Source organism: Piliocolobus tephrosceles, chromosome 6 (genome assembly GCF_002776525.5).
Source record: "Piliocolobus tephrosceles isolate RC106 chromosome 6, ASM277652v3, whole genome shotgun sequence".
NCBI classification, from domain to species: domain Eukaryota; kingdom Metazoa; phylum Chordata; class Mammalia; order Primates; family Cercopithecidae; genus Piliocolobus; species Piliocolobus tephrosceles.
The window spans coordinates 128911980-128936647 of NC_045439.1; the positions used below are offsets into that span (position 1 = coordinate 128911980).

At 34.8% G+C, this 24668-nt stretch overlaps 1 protein-coding gene across 6 annotated transcripts in view; it reads right to left on the reverse strand.

The window, feature by feature from the left end:
- The window catches only part of MEF2A (myocyte enhancer factor 2A), a 161552-nt gene that overhangs the window by 52646 nt on the left and 84238 nt on the right, over positions 1-24668 (reverse strand). For all 6 annotated transcript variants that reach the window (XM_023220884.3, XM_023220885.3, XM_023220881.3 and 3 more), the window contains exon 4: positions 23927-24130. In XM_023220884.3, coding sequence (XP_023076652.1) covers positions 23927-24130 — 204 coding nt within the window. The remainder of the gene's footprint in view (positions 1-23926; positions 24131-24668) is intronic.

Consider the following 24668-nt stretch of genomic DNA (forward strand, 5'->3'; position numbering starts at 1 on the left):
TAGCAAACACGACATCTATTTCTCCAACATTTTCTCCATGGCTCTAGGCTCTATGAGCCTAAGTAATCACATGGACTTTTATGTGTGCTTGGCCATAAAAGGTCCTGTTGTTGGGAGCACTAAAGGATAAAGGCATTTATCCCCCGCTACCCATGGTAGCAAGTTTACTTGCCAAATCTTTCCAAGTAGCTATGGGCAGTGAAACCGTAGACACTCAGAACACTGGAACACATTGAACTCTTAAAACCTACACAGCACTAGAAACAGAACAAATATAGTAGGTGCCTACACACAGATCTTATCATAAAGTTGTTGATTTATTCTAGTCCTCAATCTCTGATATTTCCCCTCAACTTTCATCTATTTTAAGACTAGTGAATTCAGTCTCGCTCTTCTTAGTAAGCAGTAATGCTTATCACTGAAATTTTCACAAATGTCAATCACCAAGTATGTATCTCTTTGATCATATTTTAATTGCCAGAGAAAAAAGAAGACAGCTTTTGTTCAATAACTACATGAAATTTTTATTCTACAAGAGTAGAGTAGGGTTAACCCTACTTGTATTTATGAGGAAGGAAAGTGCTCTGGTATCTCCAGCTCTGTAAGCTTTCACTTCAGATGGGGTTTCTGTCACCATGAGAGAATTTAAGAGGCTCTATCAGCTTTGTAGATAATAAGCTAATGTACCTCTGTTTAATAGGCAACTTGTGTCTCCTTATCACTAAAACATGAAGAGTTGTTTTGAGGACCCAACTACCATAAAAAGACTTTTTCTGTCTTCACATTACCAAATAGCACAACAGTAGAAGTTTCTCCTGTGCCACTGGTATTAACAAGTGGAATGCCATAATCTATTAAGAAGGCCAGGAAAGGTACATATGAACCAGGCCAGCTTCAGTGTTCTCACGCACAAGTTAGTCACAATACAGACACTTGCTCAATGAGGAAAACACAGTGTGAAAGGTCACCACTATGAGAGATCGGCTTATTCCTCATAAAGAAAAAGGAGAAAAATGCATCAGGAGTGCTAGTACTGTGTACTCTTTATAGCTATTACTAGTCATTATCATAATCCATTCTAAAGTAAAGAGAACTTCAAAGATACTTTATTTCTTGTAAATAATGTGAGTTTTTCTATGCCATTCCGACAAACTTAAGGAGAAAACTGAACTGTGCCAAAATAATTTCAAATTTCAATGGTGTGCACCCATTTAAGTTGACTTATCCCAGTTGCTTTTCTTAAAGAAATGTATTCTAAAACATACATTACAGGCTGCTATAAAGATCAATTTAATGAGTAATTATTAATCAATTTAAGCCTACTGGATGCACCCTGTTCTGTACATGTTCCAAACTAATTCAAAGGTCCCAATTGGCAAGATTACTTAAATAAAATCCTAACATTAACACACTTTTTTCATCAGTTCACTTCTATAGAAGACAGTATTTTTGGAGGGTCAGTTAAGCACTTATTAGAAACTATCATTTTTCTATTTATGTCCATTTTTCCATTTATGTCACAACAAAGTTAAATTCCATTACGATTTTAACAGTTTTTCTGTGACTTGGGCCAATTCAGGTACTTTCTGCATATTGTCATTTATGGTAGAAAATGCAAGATTTAAGTAATAAACTTAGCTAACATTTACCTTTCAACATTAGTTATGTAAGCATAGTGAAATATTTTTAAATGAACCCCAAAAAACTAAATATCTTTAAAAACTATGTATTGTTTAGAGCACATTCCAAGTTATCTGATTCTATGGGGTTTGTGTCTTGGTTTTTGAGCTATTTTACAACTCTATAAACAGAAGATAATTTGTGGAAAACTGAGAGTAAAGCAAATAATTTGTGTTTGTAGATGTGCAAATAAATTCCGTCTGGTGGAAGTTCAACTGACTTCTTCCCTCCACTGTGGAAGAGCCAGTTTTTGTATTTATGAAGCAAATTCATTTGGCCTTCTTGGTGGGCTTATATATTTGTCTGATCTTTGACTTTACCAAGGCAACATTTTTTTCAGGCTCCCTCACTAATAAATGACTTAAAATCTTTGACTCATGTTCACTTTATATCTGTCTGACAGTCATAATTACCTTTATAAAAAACTATGTTACGGCCGGGTGCGGTGGCTCATGCCTGTAATTCCAGCACTTTGGGAGGCCGAGGCAGGCAGATCACAAGGTCAGGAAATCAAGACCTCTTAGCTAACACGGTGAAACCCCGTCTCTACTAAAAATACAAAAACAAAGCTAGCTGGGCATGGTGGCGGGCGCCTGTAGTCCCAGCTACTCAGGAGGCTGAGGCAGGAGAATGGTGTGAACCCAGGAGGCAGAGCTTGCTGTGAGCCAAGATAGTGCCACTGCACTCCAGCCTGGGTGACAGAGGGAGACTCCGTCTCAAAAAATAAAAAATAAAAATAAAAAACACGAAAACCAAAAAACAAAATTATGTTACCACTTATGAGTGTGAAACCACCCAACTCATTGATTTCAGACCTAAATTCAGGAAAAGAGATTCCTAGTAACCCTCAATAGAACTTACTATTGGAGCAAGTGTTGGTTTTTAAAAGGAAGAATTAGTATGCTGTTCTTTAAAAATTTTTAAAAAAATATTTGATTAATCTGTATTAATTTGTTATAATATCAAGTATCAAGGAAATATGACAAGAGAGGGCCTGTGGCCTTTCAATACTCATCTTCAAAATCTTATAATTCATAAATTCTTATTTATATTACAGCATTAAGAATGTTAACTGTCTAAAACAGCAAACCCCACAACCTTCCTTTCCATCGGAAGCTACTAAGACCTAAAATGAAATTCAAGTTGGTGGAGGAAGAGAGGAGGGCATACTGCCTAAAAATATTTCCAGGAAAAAGGAATCCCTACATGATATCCACACTATTTCTGTGTTGTAAATGTCCAAATTGAACTTGAAAGAGAAAGTTTTGCTTTGTTGTCTAGTATTAATTAAACGAGTTTTACCTAAAGGAAGAGGAACTTTAAAAGACTTCTTTCTTTTGTTTTTGTTTATTTGCTGACCTTTTTTTTATTAGTATTACACTTTAAGTTCTGGGGTACATGTGCAGAACGTGCAGGTTTATTATATAGGCATACATGTGCCATGGTGGTTTGCTGCATCCATCAACCCGTCATCTACATTAGGTATTTCTCCTAATGCTATCCCTAGACTAGCCCCCCACCCCCTGACAAGCCCCAGTGTGTGATGTTCCGCTCCCTGTGTCCATGTGTTGTCATTGTTCAACTCCCACTTATGAGTGAGAACATGCACTGTTTGGTTTTCTGTTTTTGTGTTAGTTTGCTGGGAATGATGGTTTCCAGTGTCATCTACGTCCTTGCAAAGGACGTGAACTCATTTTTTTTATGCCTGCATAGTATTCCATGGTGTATATGTGCCACGTTTTCTTTATCCAGTCTATCATTGATGGACATTTGGGTTGGTTCCAAGTCTTTGCTATTGTGAACAGTGCCGCAATAAACATCTGTGTGCATGTGTCTTTATAGTAGAATGATTTATAATCCTTTGGGTATATACTCAGTAATGGGATTGCTGGGTCAAATGGTATTTCTAGTTCTAGATCCTTGAGGAATCACCACACTGTCTTCCACCATGGTTGAACTAATTTACACTCCCACCAACAGTATAAAAGTGTTCCTATTTCTCCACATCCTCTCCAGCATCTGTTGTTTCCTGACTTTTTAATGATCACCATTTTAACTGGCGTGAGATAGTATCGCATGGTGGTTTTGATTTGCATTTCTCTAATGACCAGTGACAATGAGCTTTTCTTCATATGTCTGTTGGCTGCATAAATGTCTTCTTTTGAGCAGTGTCTGTTCACATCCTTCACCCACTGTTTGATGTTGTTGTTGGTTTTTTTTGGTAAATTTAAGTTCTTTGTAGATTCTGGATATTAGCCCTTTGTCAGATGGACAGATCGCAAAAATTTTCTCCCATTCTGTAGGTTGCCTGTTCACTCTGATAGTTTCTTTTGCTGTGCAGAAGCTCTTTAGTTTAATCAGATTCTATTTGTCTATTTTGGCTTTTGTTGCCATTGCTTTTGGTGTTTTAGTCATGAAATCTTTGCCCATGCCTATGTCCTGAATGGTATTGCCTAGATTTTCTTCTACAGTTTTTATGGCTTTAGGTCTTATGTTTAAGTCTTTAATCCATCATGAGTTAATTTTTGTTTAAGGTGTAAGGAAGGGATCCAGTTTCAGCTTTCTGCATATGGCGAGCTAGTTTTCTCAACACCATTTATTAAATAGGGAATCCTCTCTCCATTGCTTGTTTTTCTTTCTATCTACTGCTGACCAAACACTCCAAAGAGTAGGAAGGCTCTTGAGTTTAAAATTTCCATACCAATTTAAGGAAAAACAGTGAAGGCCTGAAATTTAGTGAGTGCCCTGGTTAAAACCTCCATTTAGGTTAGTTACATCCACGTCTGTTTCTTTGATGAGGCTATTTTACAACACTACAGAGATGGACATTAGTTAACTTACAGAAAACTTGTAGTAGCTGCAAATAATTCTCATTTGCAGAAATTGTTTCCTATGAAATACCACTGATTGTCACCCTGTGGATACTGACCACTTTTGTTTCTATTTATAAATTTGCTCCTGCATTCTTTAACTATACATGTGTTATATTTTGAGTTCTCCTCTGTTTATGATCTTATTGTTCCCTCATTCATTAATGAATCAAATAAAATCTCTAATATGTTCATTTTATAATTTTACGACAGGAATGTTTATGCCTTCGTTCAAATCTAATCTGCAACTTGGAAGACTTATAATCCCAACTACCTGTTGCACACTTTCATTTGGATATTTTACTAACATTTCTATTTCAACTTAGCCAAGATAGAATTCATTAGCTTTTATTAAACAGGTCTCTCCTTTGGACTTACCAACCTAGTCGACTTTATTCCCTTTATTCTCTCTCTACATTCACATGGAATACCGAATTTTGTATATTATTTCCCTTTCTACTGTCCCCACTCACTCAAGCCTGCACTATCTTATGTCTAGACTCTTCTTTTTTCCACTTTTCTCTCTCTCCATTCTATCTGTTCCAAAAACTGTTACCAATACAGTTCCCCTCAATACCATTCTGAATTTCTCACCTGTTTTAAATCAATTTATTTTTACATGAAGATTATCAGTTGTGCCTGCAAGGAGAGTTATCTTGCAAACCAGCCTTGGTGACAGAGATGAGAGACCATGGAGCCTTTAATATGGAGTTCCTGGTGTCAGGCCTTCAGGAAGCCAGATACTCCTGCCTCCTGCCTTTGAGTGCTTTCTGTCTAAATCCTTTCAATAAATTCTTTCTTTAATTGGAGCCACTTTAAATGGATTTCTATCCCTTATAATCAAAGAAGCACAAGGAAGAAAACTGTCAGTGATCCTTTAGGTAACACACTATTAGTCTCTTTATCCAACTCACATATTTCTCAAAATAAGTCTGGCTAGTACCTCCACAACCTAGAATTCATAAAGAGTCTCAAACCTAGAAGTGATGATTAATTACTGCTGTTGGTCAAAGATAACTGATTGAAATAATGGTATCTACCCAACAAAAATCTTTTAAGTCATATGTCCTGTCATTCTACTTATAGAGTACTAGCAACCTTCCCTTTCAAATTCAAGGAAACATTTACAGAATTCTGGGTATACGCTACCACTTGGCTGACCCTGTACATCTGCCTCTCATTTTCTGGTTTATATACTAAGCCTCTTGGTGTAACAAGAGATGGAAAGGATTAAGGGAAGAGTTGAAAAGAGAAAGAAAAAAGAGACTTGAGAAGACAAAACAATACTGTTTAGACTTTTTTCTAAGTATGTTGTTTTCTTTTACATAATAAACTTACAAAAATTTATTTCAAAATGAATTACTAATTAGGCAGGGCAACTCATTTAAAATGGGTTTCTTTTAGCTTATGCTCTTTCATGTTAAATACTCAGCAAGAAATTATATATTTAAAATTTCAGCCACATTTTCCATGGAAACGTTATATGTATAAAATAGTTAAATACAAACTTTTATATATAAAATACAAAAAGTTTTATATATATAAAAACTTGCATGGAAAATAAGCGTGTCTAAAATTTTAAATATATATATGTGATTCTATTTGTTTGGAATGGAATTTGACAATTAAAAGTTGAGTATATGTTAAAAGTTTTTTCAGTTCCTGGTAGGCAGGAGTTAAAAGTGCAGTCCATTTCCGGGTGTGTGTGTGTGTGTGTGTGTATTTATAGAAACATATATAATGTGTGCACATATATATGTGTGTGTGCACATATGCATACTACTATGATCTTTGCCATCTGTTTACAGAGTAAATAAATCAGGATTATCTTCCCAAATATGTTTAAATAAATATTTAAAGCATATAGGCTCTTAAATAAGAACTTACAAATATCCCAAGGCACTGGCATTTTCTGGAATCTTGACATATGCCACTAAATTTTGGATAGAAGAGCCTATACTGCTGGAGTATTTGCTAGAGCCTGTGCCTGCACTTTTAACTCCTGCCTACCAAGAACTGAAAAAAAATTAACATATGGTCAACTTTATAATTGCCAAATTCCATTCCAAACTAATAGAATCATAGCACTTACAAGTGAAACTATGGAATTGAAAGTACTCAAAAAGTATAAATGCATGGTTTTTAAATGAATGAGGAGTTAACGGATTTAAGTCGATTAAATAAACCCACAAAACATTTGACCACCCACCTTAAACCTCATTGCTGTGACACAGCTGAGCAGTAAATGCTCCATAAATACTGGCTGAGTAGTCAGTAAATCTAGCACAAGTATAAGCAAGTGCTTGTAAAATAAAAAAATCATGGCTTGGGCCGGGCACGGTGGCTCATGCCTGTAATCCTAGCACTTTGGGAGGCCGAGACGGGAAGATCACTTTAGGTTGGGAGTTTGAAACCAGCGTGGCCAACATGGTGAAATCCTGTCTCTACTCAAAATACAAAAAAATTAGCCAGGCATAGTGGCAGACACCTGTAATCCCAGGTACTCAGGAGGATGAGGCAGGAGAATCGCTTGAACCCCAGGAGGTGGAGGTTGCAGTGAGCCGAGATCGTGCCACTGCACTCCAGTCTGGGTGACAGAGCAAGACTCTGTCTCAAGAAAAAAAAAGGAAAAAAGAAATCATGTCTCAAGTTTCAAGAAATTTTTTAAATTTCAAGAATATTTTAAAAATGAAAAAAGTTCTCTTTCCTTATTGTAAATAATTATTTCCAATTTTGAAACATATACTACCTATTCTTTCTAGCTACTCTGACAACACATAAAAACAATTTTTAAAAATTGTGAAATAGGAAAGGTATGTACAAGTTTATATAAAATTCAACAAATAATTATAAAGTGAACATAAGTCATTTCAATCAGGTCAAAAAAATAGACCAAGGCCAGAACCGTCCCTATCTCCCTTCATCACATAACCCTCTCCTCCCACCTTTACAGATAATATCATCCTAACTCTGTGATGACAATTATCTGGATTTTCTTTATAGGTTTACCACATATATACATATCCCTAAAAATATAATTTAGCTATGCCTATTTGTGAATGATATGTAAATGGTACCACACACATGTAAATGGAACCACACACAGTATACTATTCAGTCTTGCCTATTTCATTAATACTGTTTATGAGATTCCTCCATAGAGTTACGTAGAGTTATAGCTGGTTCATTTTCACTAAATATTGTATTACATGGCTTGGGAAAAAAAAAACTTGTATCCATTCTACAGCAGACAGACATTGGAGAAGCTTCAATCTTTTGAATCTATAAAAATGCTGCTGTGGACATTTCTGTAGACAGTCTACCGCATAATGTGCACACATTTCTCTTGAGTATGTATTCTTAGAAACAGAAGTATTAGTTCATAAAATATGTGGATCTTCGGCTATACTAGATGATGTCAAACTGTCTTTTAAAGTAATTGTATTAATGTACATTCCTACCTGTGGGATTTAATTTGCAATACCAACCACTAATGAAGTCAAGCACATTTCGTATCTATTGGCCATGTGGATGTTCTCTTTTGCGAGGCACCTGTTCATTCAAGTACTTTGCTAAGTTTTCTACTGCCTTTTGATAATTGTTTTATAGTAGTTCCTTTATTTATTTTTATAGTAACTATTTTATAAGTAGTCAATGTAAGCCCTTGGCTAATTTTATACATTGTAAAAATATTTTCCCATTATGTGGCATTAAAAGAAAAACAAAAAACGCTCATCTTTGGATGAAGAGTTCTTAAACAGAGTCAAATTTATCAGTTTTTTTCCTTTCCAGTTATCCATATGATAGTGATTTTTATGTCTTATATAAGAAATCCTTTCCAAAATCATGAGGATATTCTCCTATATCATCCTGTAAATAGCTTTACAATTTTGCCTTAGGTCTATAAGCATCCTGGAGGTAATTTTGTATAAAATCTGACGTAAGTCCAATTTCATGAGTTTTCCATATGGATATCCAATTGTCCCTACACCACTGCTTAAGGAGTTTGTTCTGCCACCTCTATCATATATTAAGTATCAATATATGCATGGTTCTGTTTCTGAGCTATTATTCCATTGGTATGTTTGGCATTAGTTATTTGTGCCACTGCCACTGTATGTTCATTCTTATAGCTTTAAAATTAGTCTCAATATATTGTAGTGCAAACCCTCTCACCTTGTTCTTCCTCAGTGTCTTCTGTTCTATTTTCTCTGTGAACTTTAGAATCAGTTGTTGAAATTCTTTCAAAAAGAATTTCTTGGGAGTCTGATTGATATTTCATCAACTCTACAGAGATTATCTTATGTGGCAAAGATATATATAATTTGAGACTTCTGATCCATGAATATGGTATAACTCTATATTCCTAGGATACATTCAACTTAGTCATAATATATTATCTCCTCTACATATTACTGGATTTAATCTCTGTATAAGTAATGCTGGATGCTTTGATAAATCCATAAATCTCAGTGGCTTAACACAATGAAAGTTTATCTCATTCATACAAAGCCCAAGAAGGATGTTTCTTATTCTCAGTGAGCCCTGTGTGAGAGCCCCTGTGTCAGAGTCCAAAGACATTTATCTTATGGTTCCACATATAGCACCACAGGGTTCCCATTCTTAGCACATGGTATGCCCAACAGGGAAGAAAGAGTATGAAGATTATGTAGGAAGTATCTTACTGGTCATGCCCGGAAGCAGCCTGCATCATTTTCACTCACATCTCCTTGGCCAGAGGTCAGTCACATGGCCACTCCTAACCACAGGGAAGGCTAATACAGAGTCTAGTTTTATGCCCAAACAGTAGAGAAAACGGGTCATTCTGAAAATAAAAATGTCTCCCAGGCGGAGGTCGGGGAGAGCCGAGATCACGCCATTGCACTCCAGCCTGGGCAACGAGCAAAACTCTGTCTCCAAAAAAAAAAAAAAAAAGTCTCCCATAAAAGAGATATGAACACAAAGTAGACGACTAACATTCTGCTAAAGACTTTCACATTTATGTTCAGTGAGACTGGCTTCTGATTATTATCTTTGCAACTCTCCTAGTTGGTTTTGCTATCAAGGTTAGGCTAACTTTAGATAATGAGGAAAGGAAAGCTCTTTGTTTTTACTATTCTTTGGAAGGGTTTGTGAAATACTGGAATTATTTCCTTCTTAAAAATTTGCTAGTATTTGCTTATGAAGCCATCTGGACTTGCAGTTTTGTGGAAAACTTGACAAGATTATTCAATTTTTCTATTTTTTCTTCATTACATTTGTTAAATTATATTTTTCTTGAAATCTGTCCAATGAATCAAAGTTTTGTGGCATAGGCTTCTGAGATTATATATGCTCAAAAAAGTATGTTAAAATCATCACTGAACAGAAAACTAAATGGTACTTTTGTGATCCTCTAGTTCATCTCCTACCCTTATAGAGGAGAATATTAAAGTTAAAAGCAATCCAGAGATCCAAGTACTCTTCCCCTACCTCACCTCAACATATAGCTGTTAAGTGACAGAACTGGGATTAGAATCTAAGTCTAGTGCTCTTTCCAATACGCTATGCTCATTTGTTAAATGGACTGCACCCATCAGTCAGCAAATCAAAGGGAGAACAGATAAGAGAGCTGTAATTAGGAACAACTTCAACCCCTGAGAAGAGATAATGTTCACTGTGTATGTGGTGGTTGTAGGCACTGTCTTCATATTCCTCTCCAGTTCCTACGTGATCTTATTATCCTTATCTTCCTCAGTGAGAAGTGTGTGGTGTTCAGGCCATGGCTTCTCTGAATTCTAAGATCTTACCCAGTTCTAAGATACTCCTAGGTCTGATGGTAAAAATCCCAACAAATGGTAGTAAGATTCCCTACCTGCCCCGCCCCCTAATTCCAACAGTTTTGAGGGACTGTCTCCCAGGAGCTGGATACTGAGCAGCCAGGTAGTCTCAGCTTGTCACCAGAAAGAATGTAACTCTGTTTAGATCTCCACACATAAACGTATACTAAGACAGAGCTGATTCTCAGTGCACCGCAAAGACAAGAAAGTCTATCTTCAAAAGTCCTGGAGCTTGGTTCTTCACTATCCCTTTTTGTTTACTGAATAAATACCTTAATTTGCCTGTTTCTTTCATTCAACAAAATTCATTGAAAGCACCCTACTAGATGCTGACATTTACTGATAAACTAGACGCAGATCATTAGAGGTCATCTGGTCATTCCATGAAGACTGCTTTCTTACCATGGCAACCTGACTTGGTTGATTGTAACACTGATACACAGGTGTTATGCCTTCCCTCTTGAAATTTTCTCTGGATACAGAACTCTAGGTTGCACTCTACTCCCTTCCTAAACAGTACACTTAGGATATCATTTCATTGACTCCAGATTTCATTTGTTACTTGGAAATAGCACTCCTTTGAGGATAGTCTCTTAACTATCTTAACTGTCTTTGTTTTCTGCAGTTTCACTATATATATATATATTTATTTATTTATTTTACATTTACTCTACACGGGATTTGAATTTCTTAAATCTAAGGATGGTGGGCTTTCATCAATCCTAGAAAACTGTGTCATTATCTCATCAAATATTGCCTCTACCCGATTCTCTGTTTCCTTTTCCTAGAATACCAATCAAGCATAGGCTAGAACTTCTAAACATGATCCTCCTTTTCTTTAAACCTTTCTTGATATTTTCTACCTTTTAATATTTGCATTGAATTCTAGATAACTTCTTCTATCTTCAGTTCACAAATTCTCTGCGTTTATGGAAAATCTACTTCCACCATGTCTACTGCATTCATTAGTTTTGGTTATTATATTTTTTCACATCTTGAAGTATTCCATTCAATTCTGCTATGTCAATCCCTTTATAACTTCCTGTTTCCTACAGGTATTTTCAAGCTTATTTCTTAAAACACAGAAAGTGAAACTGTTCTATAATCTACATATAACAATGTCATCTGAAATATATAAGAGCTATTTTCTGCTGTATCCTGCTGTGTTTTCCTTACTGTGCCTTGTTTTCTTGTATGCTTTGTATGATGCCCAACAGTTGTGAAAGGTTGTTTGAAAGAGATTTCTGATGCACAGAATAAGGTGACTTTCTTCAAAAAGGATATAAATTTGCTTCCCCCAGCTAACAGGGCACTAGTTTTCTTGAATGTCTTGTATTATATGACTTGGGACGACGATTCCACACAATGCTGGTAACTTGGTTTACAATCTGTCAGATATGTTCTTTTACTCTTTTCTTGTTCTCTTCTTTCCCCTATCTGCTCAGTACTAAATATCTCTCCTTGCAATCCTTTGGGAGCAGGAGAAGGCAGTGGATTTCCTCTTTTCTTAAAGCCCCAGTTTAAAGGGGTTTGGGGGGGTATCTGTTAGGCTCATAAACCTAGAAGTGATCATTTTCCCCTTGATTCTGAATCTATCAGAACCCGAATCTCAGTTTTACAAACTGTTTTATCCAGACGGGCAAATGATTCAGGGTGGCCAGAGCTTTAAATATTTCTTTACCTTTATGTTCTTACCTTCTCTTCAATTTTGGCCTGGCATATTCCTTGAGCTCTTTGATAATGTAAAAAAGTTTTTTTGTTTTGTTTTTACAGTTTATCTAGTTTTTAGATGTCTTCAGCAGAAGAGTTGATCCAGATAACCTAGCCCAACAATATCAAAATTAAAAACAAATCAACCATTTTCTAATAATATCCATAAAGTTATTGGTTTTTGTTGATGCTTTTGCTTTCTTTTTTTTTTTTTTTTAGATGTAGGACAGGGTTTGGAAGTTCCTCAAAAAGTTAAACATACAACTTACTACACAATCCAAGAAATTCTACTACTAATTAGATACCCAAGAGAAGTGAAAACTTATACCCATACCAAAACTTGTACACAAACTTCATAGTAGCAAATGGAATACTATTTGGTCACAGAATGAAGTACTGATACAGCTACCATACGGATGAACCTTGAAAACATTATGCTAAGCGAAAAAGCTGGACAAAAGACCACATATTGTATGACTCCATCTATATCAAATTCCCAGAATAGGTAAATCCATAGACACAGAAAGTAAATTAGTTGCTGCCAGGATGTAGGGGAAGGAGGAGTTGGCAAGTGACTGCTAATGGGTACTGGGTTTCTTTTTGGGTTAATAAAAATGTTCTGGAATTAGATAGCGTTCATGGTTGCACCAACTTGGGAATGTACTAAGAACCACTGAACTGCATAATTCACACTGGTGAATTTTATGGTATACGAATTACATCTCATTTAAAAGAAGAGAAAAAAAGTTAATCTCAGGTATGTCTACCATATTTCAATAAGTAATTAAAATATGCATTCAATTTCACATGATAGTGAAGGATGTCTGGAGCAATTACTTATATAAAGACACAAGGTAATGTGACAGTACTACTACAGTGTATTAACCTGATGAATTAGGTTACTGAAAGCTCTGGGAATGTATACTAAGATCATGAAGTTATCATACTGGAAATCATATCATATTGTCCTAAGATGCATTAGTCCATCCTAATTAAAGTGTTGTCAGCATTTCTATTCAAGTAACTTTGTGTATTTACAGGACCCACCATAGTGGCCACTAGCTACACTAAGATGCCTTATGAGCATTTCAAGCTATCTCTCCAATTATCATTTATGTTCATGTGCAGAATACAAAGCTGCATAGGTTTTGCCGTTTACGAGATTATCCAAGACTGCATACACTGCAATAGAGCAGAGGTCCCTATACTTATCTTTTTAAGTATGTTTACTTCTCTAAAGGTTGGAAGTAATATATATTAGATGTGGAGGATGGGGAGATAAGGAAATAAAGTTATCATTTCCAGTGTTACAGAGTAAAAAGAATCACGTCCTACACATTGAGTGTTTCTTCCACTTAAATATATTTTATATTTTTGTCCCTACTAGATTTTATAATATTTGATGAAGTTTTAATTGAGTATCATAAATACTCTTCATTTATGATTACGTGAATGCTGAAGTACACAACACTACCTTTAGTTCCATTTTATAGGTCATTATTAAGCTGTGTGCTGAATCTTTACTGAGCACTGTGAAAAATACTAATGTTCCTTAGCAAAGTCTTTGCCTCAAAGATCTACAGTCTTTCTTGCTCTCTATGGACGCAGTTTCCTCATCACTTAAATGAAGTAGAGAACCAGATCAGAGTTTCTCAACTGTTTTATAACACACAAACCACTTTTCACAGCATTATTAGGTCAATTCTCTCTCTCTCTAATAACATATAATATATATTTTATAAATTATGCACTCAAATTTTCTATAAATCAATTTTTAAAAAGCATGATGTGTCAATATATTATATTCCTTAGAACACGGCCTAACCCCCCACTTTAATCTCCCCTCTCTATGCAAACCAAATGGAATTGCATTCCTCTTTCTATAATTCTCAACATTGCTAAAAACCTATCATAAGTAATAGGTGAGATAATTCAATTTATTTTTAAAAGCTACACACTTCTTTTAAAATACTGCTAATCTGCTGCCAGATTAATTTCTGTAACAATGATTTATCTGACTACTTAAAACTTTTAAACACCCCTCTAAAGGCTGCCCAATGCCCATAGGACAAATATTAAATACCACAGCTGGGTATTCAAGACCATCTATCAACTATATTCAATTTGTCTCCTCCTTACCTTTGATTACTCCCCTATGCAAAGCCTCTATCCCCTAAACATTTTGTATATGATGTAAGGTAAATACTGAGGCTTATTTATTTATTTTTCCCTATATGGATATCCAGGTTTTCCAGCACCATTTATTGAAAAGACTGTCCTTTTCTCATTGGTTTACCTTGGCTCTTTTGTCAAAAATTAATTAACCATGTATATGTGGGTACATTTCTGAGCTCTCTATTCTGTTCTATTGAACTACATGCCTATCCCTATGTAAACACCACACTGTCTGAATTACTTCAGTTTTGTAGTAAATTCCACAGGTGTAACATCTGGCTAGAATAAGCCAATCAGGACATTCTATCCTTTCTCTACCACTGTGTTTAGTGTTTTCAGAGTGGGAGATGGAGAGGCAAGTGATTTAAACAGTACAATTAGAATTAATTTTAGAACATCTGCTGCGGATTCTGGGACACAACTGATCTCTGATACTTTAGATTGATGCTCAAGAATATAGTAACCAATAGCCACATGTGGTTAAATTAAAATTTAAAAAGATTAAAAACTCAGGTTTTTCAGTTGCACTACACACTCAATAACCACACATAGTTAATGCCTACTATATTGGACAGCACAAATATGGAACATTTCCATCATCACGAATTCTATCATATAGTGCTGCTTTAGATGATGCTGTGTTCAGATATAAGGCCTAGAGAGGCCACTGCTATTTTATCAACATGAAAAAGCCAGTGTGAAGACAATGATGCATGGACAAAGGCAGAGACCTGGAGCCCCCTTGAACACAGCCTAACCTCTACCATGCTGCTGGAATTTTTGTTACATGACATAACCAATACCCCTATTTTTTTTTAAATTAATTAATTAATTAATTTATTTATTTATTTGACGGAGTCTCACTCTGTCAGCCAATACCCCTATTTTTAAGACCAATTTCAGTGAGGTCTTCTGTTACCTGCATCTGGAAGCAACCTAACTACTATGGTATAGTTTTCAAAATGCTTTCACATATATTATTTTAACTGATTACCAAAACTCAGTAAGATTTAAAAATTTAACGCTGTTCTCTCTGCCCTATTAAACATTGAGCTTAGTAACCCAGCACACTAATCATTCAATAAACAAATAATAGAGCAAATATATGATAGTTAGAATACTAAATACAGATAGTTACTTTACTAATAAGTGACATATTAAGTAGGATCTGAGAGTCTAATATCAAATAACTTTCACAAAGTATCTAAAATGTTATTTTATACTGTCCTGCAGAACATAACTGACAGGTTTTTAATAGACCAAAGTAACAAACCATTTTTAAAAACTTTATAAATGTGGAAAATTACAATAAAAGTATTTTAATTATATAATAGTATGGGATAATCCTATATGAACATGGGTGGCAGAAAAAAAGCAAGCTAATGTCTTTAATTCCTCTACAAATACTAGTTGCTATTTCTACGTTCTTTTTTCAGAGCATAAACATTTTTAAGGTTTTCGAGGTAGATTCTGGAAATAACACTTAATCCCAGAAATTACCACAAAATAAACCACTTATTTGAAAAGAAAATTTATATAAAAACAAAGCATGATAGAAAAATATTCCCCACTGAATCACAGGAGATAAAGTCCAACATGCATAATAAAGTTTTGGTTTATTCTAGAAGGCTTAAGCATGTAGTGCCTATTTACCAAGTTTTAAAAATCACTGACATTTTAAAATCAATATGGAAGGCTTATCTTCTCATGTTTTACAGCTAATGAACTAAAATGAGAACTATAGGAAACATTATTTGAGGAAAAAACCATAATCCCATTTAAATTACCTAAACATACAATGATATTCTTTATAAAAACATCCTTAGCATACACAATCAGTGAAAAACGTTAGAAATTTGAAAATCAACCAACTAAACAAAAACTTAGAAAATTATAAGGTATGGCTCATTTTCTAAAATACAGTTCATACTATCATTTGGATTTTTTTTTACCAGTACAGCACTGATGGCATAATTGTAAATTAAGAAGTTGAGTTATGACTAATCTATGCAAGAAGATATCTTTCTGTAGAATCTAGAGCCCTACTCTCTCTCTGAGAAGAGCCACAAAAATAACTTCAAAATAAATATGAAAACTATACAGCTGTCTCTTTAATTTTAAATTACGTGTTTGAAGTGCCAAGTTTCACAAAACCGTATGTCTGCATTAGCCATCTATATACAAGAGAACTGAAAGATCATTTAGACTATATACATCTTACTTTACAGACTGACACAGAACATTGAGAAACACGGGAAGCACCTAGTATCTTCTGCCCTAAATGAGCTTCTGGCTCGAATAGCAGTATAATACCTTATCTTATAATATTTGTATGCTTAATGATTAATATTTGATGAGAAACATAAAAATCTTGGCATTCTAAGGGTCTTAAATTGATATTGAAGTGTATCTAACAAAAGGACTTCTGTCATAAGATAATAAAATAGCCAGCATATCATCTTATTAGGAAAAAGGCAGCAATAGGGCCAGTTACCACTATATTCCCAGTGTTTAGCAAAATGCCTGGTACACAGTATGATAAACATCACTACAATAAATTTAAAATGTAGAACTATTACATTCAATATTTTTACCTCTTTTCTCTTCCTTTTTCTTCAATTCCCTTCAAAAAATTACCATACAGTTCCAACACAACTTACTGCTTGGGAAATGCAAGGAGAACCCTAAGCAGCTATTTTATTCAGCTCTTTCAGTGGCTATTCAAACCTGCAGGATAAAGTGAAGGGCCTTATATAGTTCATGAGGACCTGGTTTACTTCTCGGGTCTTAGTTATTCCACTCTTCACACTATACTACAGTGACACTTGGCTGATTTCAACTTCATACACTAACTGCTATGTCTCATTTCCTAATTTCCACATAAGCTGCCCCTCTGACTTACAGCATCTTTGTTTTCCATTTAGCATATCCTTTAAAGCAAGGGTCCCTAACCCCCGGGGCCACAGACCCTGTTAGGAACCAGGCTGCACAGCAGGAAGTAAGTGGTGGGCGAGTAAACATTACTGCCTGAGCTCTGCCTCCTATCACATCAGCAGTAGCATTAGATTCTCATAAGAGCACGAAACCTATTGTGAACTGCGTGAGCAAGGGATCTAGGTTGTGCATTCCTTATGAGAATCAAATGCCTGATGATTTGAGGTAGAACAGTTTCATCTCAAAACTATCTCCCAGTCCACATTCCTCCCACCCCCAATCCCCATCCCTGGTGCCAACAAGGTTGGGGGCTGCTGCTTTAAAGAACTCTGGTGATAGGATCACCTCTAGAGCAACTGTTCTCTGACCACTCTCTCGATCCTCTTTATCTCCTCTTCTCATTGGTCAAAAATTTGACCAAAGCATCACATATCTTCTGGAGAAAAAGGAACACTTTAACTGATAGTAAGTACTATTAATAAAATATTCAATCCCTGACACATATGACATAAAAAGAACATATAGATAGGTATTGATCAAGAATCACAAGAAATGTATTACAGAAAGGTGAGTTATATATACAGGTGATATCTATCATCTTCCCCCCCCCCAACATGAACTTTCATTTGTTTATCAATGATATCAACCTCTAATGGAGAAAAATATGAACCTCAAGAAAAATCACACTTAAGAGACACGTAGTCCCTTATAAAAAGCACATAAACAGAAACCAATAATTGTAAGATAATATTCAAATACATAGCAAAATAAAACTAGTAAAATTGAAATTACAAGAGCTATGGCAACTGCTGTGTGAGGTGATGGTGCAGTGACATGTGGCAAGCGGAGGAGAGCCATGAGGATTGTGTGCCTCACCCTGTGAATCATCATCCTGCTGCTTCAGGCTCTGTTAGGAATAAAAGAGCAGAGCAAGGAACTGGGGGTGGAGGAAAGCTTTGTCTTGTCTTCAGATGTCTCACTATTTTTTCCCTTTCCCTGATGCTCCACTGCAGCCCTGTAAAACATTAGGCAAGCCTCTTAAATACTCCCTGTCTGTTCCATTCCTCATCTGTAACATGGGGAGAAAAGACGACTGGCTCACAAAGCCTCTTTGAGAATATCATGATACCGTCAGAAAATCCAAGCATAATCATGTTTCTACTTTTGTACAGTCAGCACTAGATGATCTTAGCAGATAAGTCATTTAACTTTCTTTTCTGTTCATCTGAGGAGCCAGATTCCACCTCTGACTCATCCCCACCACACGTCTCAAAGAAGCACCCCTCAAAGAAACTACACTCACACAAGCTCTTATAACCATGTAGAACTGAACTGAAATGTAACCCATTAGAAATGTATTCCTTAGGGGCAGGGCACACCAATACTGCATAATAGTTTGAATTACTTTTTAAAGGGTTTTAAAAATTACAGTTTGTGCTTGCTCACTGTTTGAAATTATTTCAGGGGATATTCTTGAGGATAAAAATGTTTAAAAAGCTGGATAGCCACTCCCAAGAAACTGTTAACCTGAAATTTTTAGTCTATAACTGCACTTTAAGGCAAGTTAATTCAAACTAATTCATGACTGCTTAGGCTTCATCTCAAAAGCTGCAGATTCAGTAGGTCTAAGGTGGGACCAAGAACTTGCATTCCTAGGAAGTCTCTGGGGATGCTGATGCTGCTGGTCAGGGTACTACACATTTTGAGGACCAGTGATTTTAAATAATGTACTCTCAAGTATGATCACTTTCACTACCATCTGCTTTTACTTTCTAATTGATAGATGGATCTTATACTGATTCCCTATCTTCCTTTCTTTTAGATGTTACTTCCAAATTCTTTTGTAACTTGAAAATAGGCAGGGATTTTTAAGACTCAAATAAACAGATTTTCTCTTTCTTCAGAATACAAATTATCAACATCTGACTTAATTTATCAATGCCTCCATTGCCTCAACGTGAAATAAGGGCAACAATAAGGATTCAATAAGATACTTCAAAGAAAGTCTACTAGACCATGTTAAGTGCTTAATAATATCTATTACTCTTACTGCTATTATCTTCACTAATTTTCTGTTCATTAGTGGAAAAAAAACTTATTCATGATTGCTATGTATTATACATTATTGGTATATGTATAAAATCTTATCTATTTATGGTAAAACATTCCAGAGCTCCACTGGATGCAGTAAACTAGGGAGCAAGGGGAAAGGTTAATGTCACAGACCTGGGTGCTCATCCTGGTTCTGCCACTAAACTGCTACATGACTCTAGGCAACTCATTTTAATGTGCATCCCAATTTTTGCTTCTGAAAAAGCTTACCTTGGGTATGAAGATTAAATGAGACCATGTGAGAAGAATTTTTTTTTAAGTACTGTAGTATTCCTGTGATGAAAAACTCCTCTCTTTGGGAATAGTGCACAAGATACTAACAAGAGAGATAAACGGCCATGACCCTTTTATTTACATCCTTAAATGACAGCACAATAATCTGAATTGTCACACAAATGATTTCAGAATGTTGCCCAGTCATGGCTATTTTTAAAAAATTATAAGCAGAAATATTTAGTATTTTCAATATTTATGCCAAATGACAGGAAAAAACATGGATACAAAAGTAATCTCAAGTGTTTTTTAGGTAGCATCTGCTAAAATCCTCATTTGTTGCCTTTTAGTATAATTGTTCTTTTGACGCAGAATCCCAAAGCCTCTATTGGCTCTAGGCTTTTATTTAGTATAAATTCTAATTACACACATACACATGTGTATGAACAATGGCAACTGCTTGTGTTGGTAATTTCCATCTGTAGTTTCCTATACTCTAGGACATATCTAATATTCCTGTAAAATTATATAATATAGTTTATAATTTTTAATCTTAATTTTACTGAAAAGAAAACTGAGGAGTTTTAACATTTTCTTCATACATTTAAATTAAATTACTACATTTTATAGGACCAAACAAAAGTCTGTCACCTATTTTTGTATCAGTGCTTAATAACTTGAAAAGATAAAATGTATGTCTTTGACAACATTCTTTGTGGAATGTCACCTAATGAAATATGGGAAATAAAAGTTATAAAACTCAGGTTTTGTAAGAAATATACTACTGAAAAGCAGGGTAGAAACATTTTAAAGTCAGATGTATTTTAAGCACAGCAATATTCTTCATTTCAAAGAAATTGAGTTATGAAGTCTCTTATGAATCTCACCCTAATGGCAATCTCTTAATTTACTAATGTATAAGTTTGCTTTTTCACATATTCAGCTTTCTTAATGTAGGAGATATATACATCCTCAAGACAATGCAGACCTTAATTTAAAATACCTAAATGCAATTTAAAATACGTAAGTACAAATTAAAAAATTAAAGCTGCATAGAAATAATTTTTAAAATTTTATCAACTCTAACCAAAGTTTTAAAAATTGATTAAAATTTTAAATTTAAGAACTACTTTAAAAGCATAATTAATATAAAATGAGACAGAACAAAGATAGATGGATTTAAGTTTACAAATAAAACTGAAACAGAAAAATAAGAGCACCATGTCTACCTGTTTATAATCAACAATACTCAAATATCAACTACTTTTAATATATTATATTAATTTTATAGTACTGCCACAAAACACACTATATTTAACTCTCCAGACCTAATACATGTGCATCCTTGTACTACAGACTACACAGGTGTGGTTAACAGCATATCTTCACAGTACATCCTCAAAGGGCTTGTATACTGGATACAATAGAAAAGGAATATATCCAATGAAGACGCCACGTTAATCTACTCAAGACTTTGTCAAAGCATATTTCAGTAATATAGGGAAAGTAAAATCCTGCTGATTTTCAAGACTAACATACATGCAAATGGAAATATGTGGAGTCAGGTTATAGGCCTTACGAAAGCTGTTGTTTTCAGAGTTTGTGTCATCGTTGGTCATATAATGACACAAACTCTTAAGTATATTGGTCATGTACTTTAGAAAACACTCTAAAGTAGATCACTTATAACTGTTTATGCCTCTATTTTCTCCTGATGTTTTCAACCACATGAGATGGTTAAGGAGTCCAGAACCTTATCACCAACCTGTTCAAAGTTTTTATAAATATACATAAAATCTTCTGTTGGTAAAAGTATATCTCAATGGTTTATAAAAATATGGGTAGGAAGAATAATCTTCTGGCTTGAATTAGGAATCTCTAAATAAGATCAACTTGCAAAGCACATAGAAGCCCCTCAAATATTTGTCAAATGAGTAAATGGGCATCAAAAAGCCTGCTTCCCATTAATACAACTGCCTGAAAGGAAACTGTGAAAAAGGAAAAAATGGTATTCCAAAAATATCCTTAAACGAGATACTTGTAAAGCGCTTTGTAAAAACTAGGGCCCATAGGGAGCTCTATGTAAGTAACTTCATTACTGTTATCCCGTAAACTTAATTTGGACCACAGCAAACTGTATAGATAGATGCATCGGCCTAAGCCATTACACCACTGGCAAAAAGAACTCATATGTGAATTGCACTACTAGTGATGACGTAGGTTGCATCTTCTTTATATGTGAAAAAAGGCCTATCTTACAAGTTTACCAACCACTCTCATAAAAGTGGACTCAGTAAGACATTAATAAGAAGTGCGAATTAAGCCTTGTAATTTATCCTACCACAATAAATTAATCCCTAATAATCTGTCTTCTATCTACTGTATTTCTATAATTTAGAACTTCACAAGGAACTATTAACACGATTCATTTTAATTTATTTTGAGGAAATGCAAATAAAAAGAAAACATCAAAATCCCAATTGACAATTGAGCTGCAAAAGTTTTCCTTCATATTGAAACAGACTGTAATATAGGAGACTGCTTAAAAAAATGTTTGGGATCTGCTCTCTTACACTTTGCTGACCACAACAGAGATGAAGATTGAGGTAGTTTGAAAATCCTATGAGGATTAAATCAGACTGCATTCTCCGTATTCTCTAGGGAAGTAAGCTTTAGGCATTGTGAAGTACCCTCAACTTCCAGGGACCAAGAATAACAACTACTGCAATGAAAGAGCAGAGTAGTTAGGGTTAAGGAGGTGGTTGCCTCTATAACGAAATTAGCTAGAATACTTATTTGCTGACATTATCAAAGTCAGTTCCATTGGTTTGAGTTGAGGCAGTGTAACTTTTGATGAGACATTTAGATTTATAACCTAAGAAGCTATCTTAAACACAACAGGCTTACTCTCCATTTCAAGGAAATCCAGTTACGAAGTCTCTTAACAAAGCTTACCTGAATGATCCCCTAATTTACAAAATCACAATACAAAATGTATTCATGACATATAACAGGGGAAAGGTCTACTATACAGTGTTATAAATAAATGATAACATATAACATAAATGCTAAATAATATAATTTATAAATGACGTAAATATAACTGCATTAAGGGGTTTAGCTAAAGATATAACCATTTAGTTTAATCAAAGTTATCAACAAAAGCAAAATAAAAAATTTCATATACAATTCGGGGAGGTAAACAGCAGCAAGCCCCGTAAATAAAACTGTGGCTAAGTCAAGCAATAGAGATGAGTCCCAGCTGTAATTATGCTATACTTTTACTTCTCATTTGAAAAAATGGCTAAAAAGTAACAAAAGTTGTTTTTAAAATGTAAGTAATAGTTTTCATGTGTGTAGTAATGGTATCAATCACTGCCCAAAGAGGGACAGTTAAGGCAAAGAAGTATAGAGGAAATTTAAAATGCATTTTTGGAACAATAATAACTTGTGGAGGCAAATAAATTAGATTCCTATACAACAAAAAAAGCTAAATTATCTTTAATTTCAAATATCAGAAATACAATCTAGATTAGGACTCCATTTGTTCTTTTTCAGTTGTTCCACAAAATCCTCACATGGTTAAATGCCTAACTTAATACTTTTCTATTAAAACTAAGCCAAAACATGCATCTTTCAAGTAATAAAAAACTCCTCCACTGAATAAATATAAAATAAAACCTCCAAATATAAACAAAAGAGACAAAAGTAACTATGAAGCTAATTTAAAATGTGATTAGAAATACACATGGAAAAGTTATCTCACGGAAGATCTTGAAACAGAGAAGATATAAAGGGGGAAGTATACTGGTTTCCATTTTGAAGGTTTTATTGTAAAACACTATTTCTGAGAAGATCATTCTAATAATAAATCCTTTTCTTTTTAACTTAATTAGGTTGGTAGAACTATGAGAGCTATCAAATAGGCAGCAGATAAAGAAAATGAGGACTTTCTCCTCTTCCCCAACTAAAGCACTATTAACAAAGCAAATATTATTTACACGATTGTTGTTTTCTTAAGTGTTTGAAGTTGTGAGTTGTCAATGACATAATGAAATGATTAAGATATATCAAAACTGTAACTTCATACTGTTCAAAAATGATAAGTCTCTTACAATATTAATTTTAAAACTCATACAAAATAACTAATCATAGATGAAATGCTAGATTATGCTGGTATACATGGTAAAACAAGAGTTTACTTTGTCTGAATGAATAGGATATGTTTAAAACACAAGTGAGTCGCCATACAGCAATCACTCTTCTAAGAAATGATTCAGAGAAAAGACACGTATATACCTAATTTATGCTTTAGATGTAAAAGTCATTCTGACAGTTAATGCTATTAAAATATTTCAGTATTACTTGCAATTCACGTATTACTAGCAATTCACGCATTACTAGATATGTTACCTCAACAATATCCGAGTTGGTTCTGCTTTCATGAGGTTCATTATATTCTGTATACTTGAGAAGAACTTTGTCCATATCAGTGCTAGCATATTGAAACAGTTTGTTAGAGCTGTTGAAAATGATGAGTGCTATTTCACAGTCACAGAGCACACTAAGTTCATAGGCTTTCTTCATTAATCCAAACTTTCTCTTTGTAAAAGTGACCTAAACAATAAAAAAGGTATATTTTTATTAAAAGCATTAGTAGTACTTGAATATGGACTATCTAAAGATGAATCTTCTTCTTAATACTGAGCCAGATTTCAAAGATGGAAAAGGTTCCTAGCTTCATGCTCCATATGAGCCTTCCCTCTCCCATTGTGCTACAGTCCTACATTTGTTTTGTATATGCAAGCTCTCTGACAGAGCTGGCTCCTGGGGAAGTATTTCCTTATCCTTGCCTGCCACTCCACTACAGAAGGGAAGAACTGCAGAAGGAAACAGTTGATCCGTGTTCCCTTATCATTCAGTTAAAATTGTTACCATCAGAAACCCCAAATCCCAGCCAGGTAATGTAGCATCAGCCAGACTTTAACCCCTAAACAACTAAATACATCCACTAATCTAACATATTTCTCCTCCCTCCCAAGCCCTTCTCTACTGTATCCACTGAAATTCAGAGTTTGGGATCAGCAAATTCCCCAGAGTCCTCAAATTCTTCTTTAACTGTTTCTTTCTTTAACTGAAACCAGTTACCTGAAAT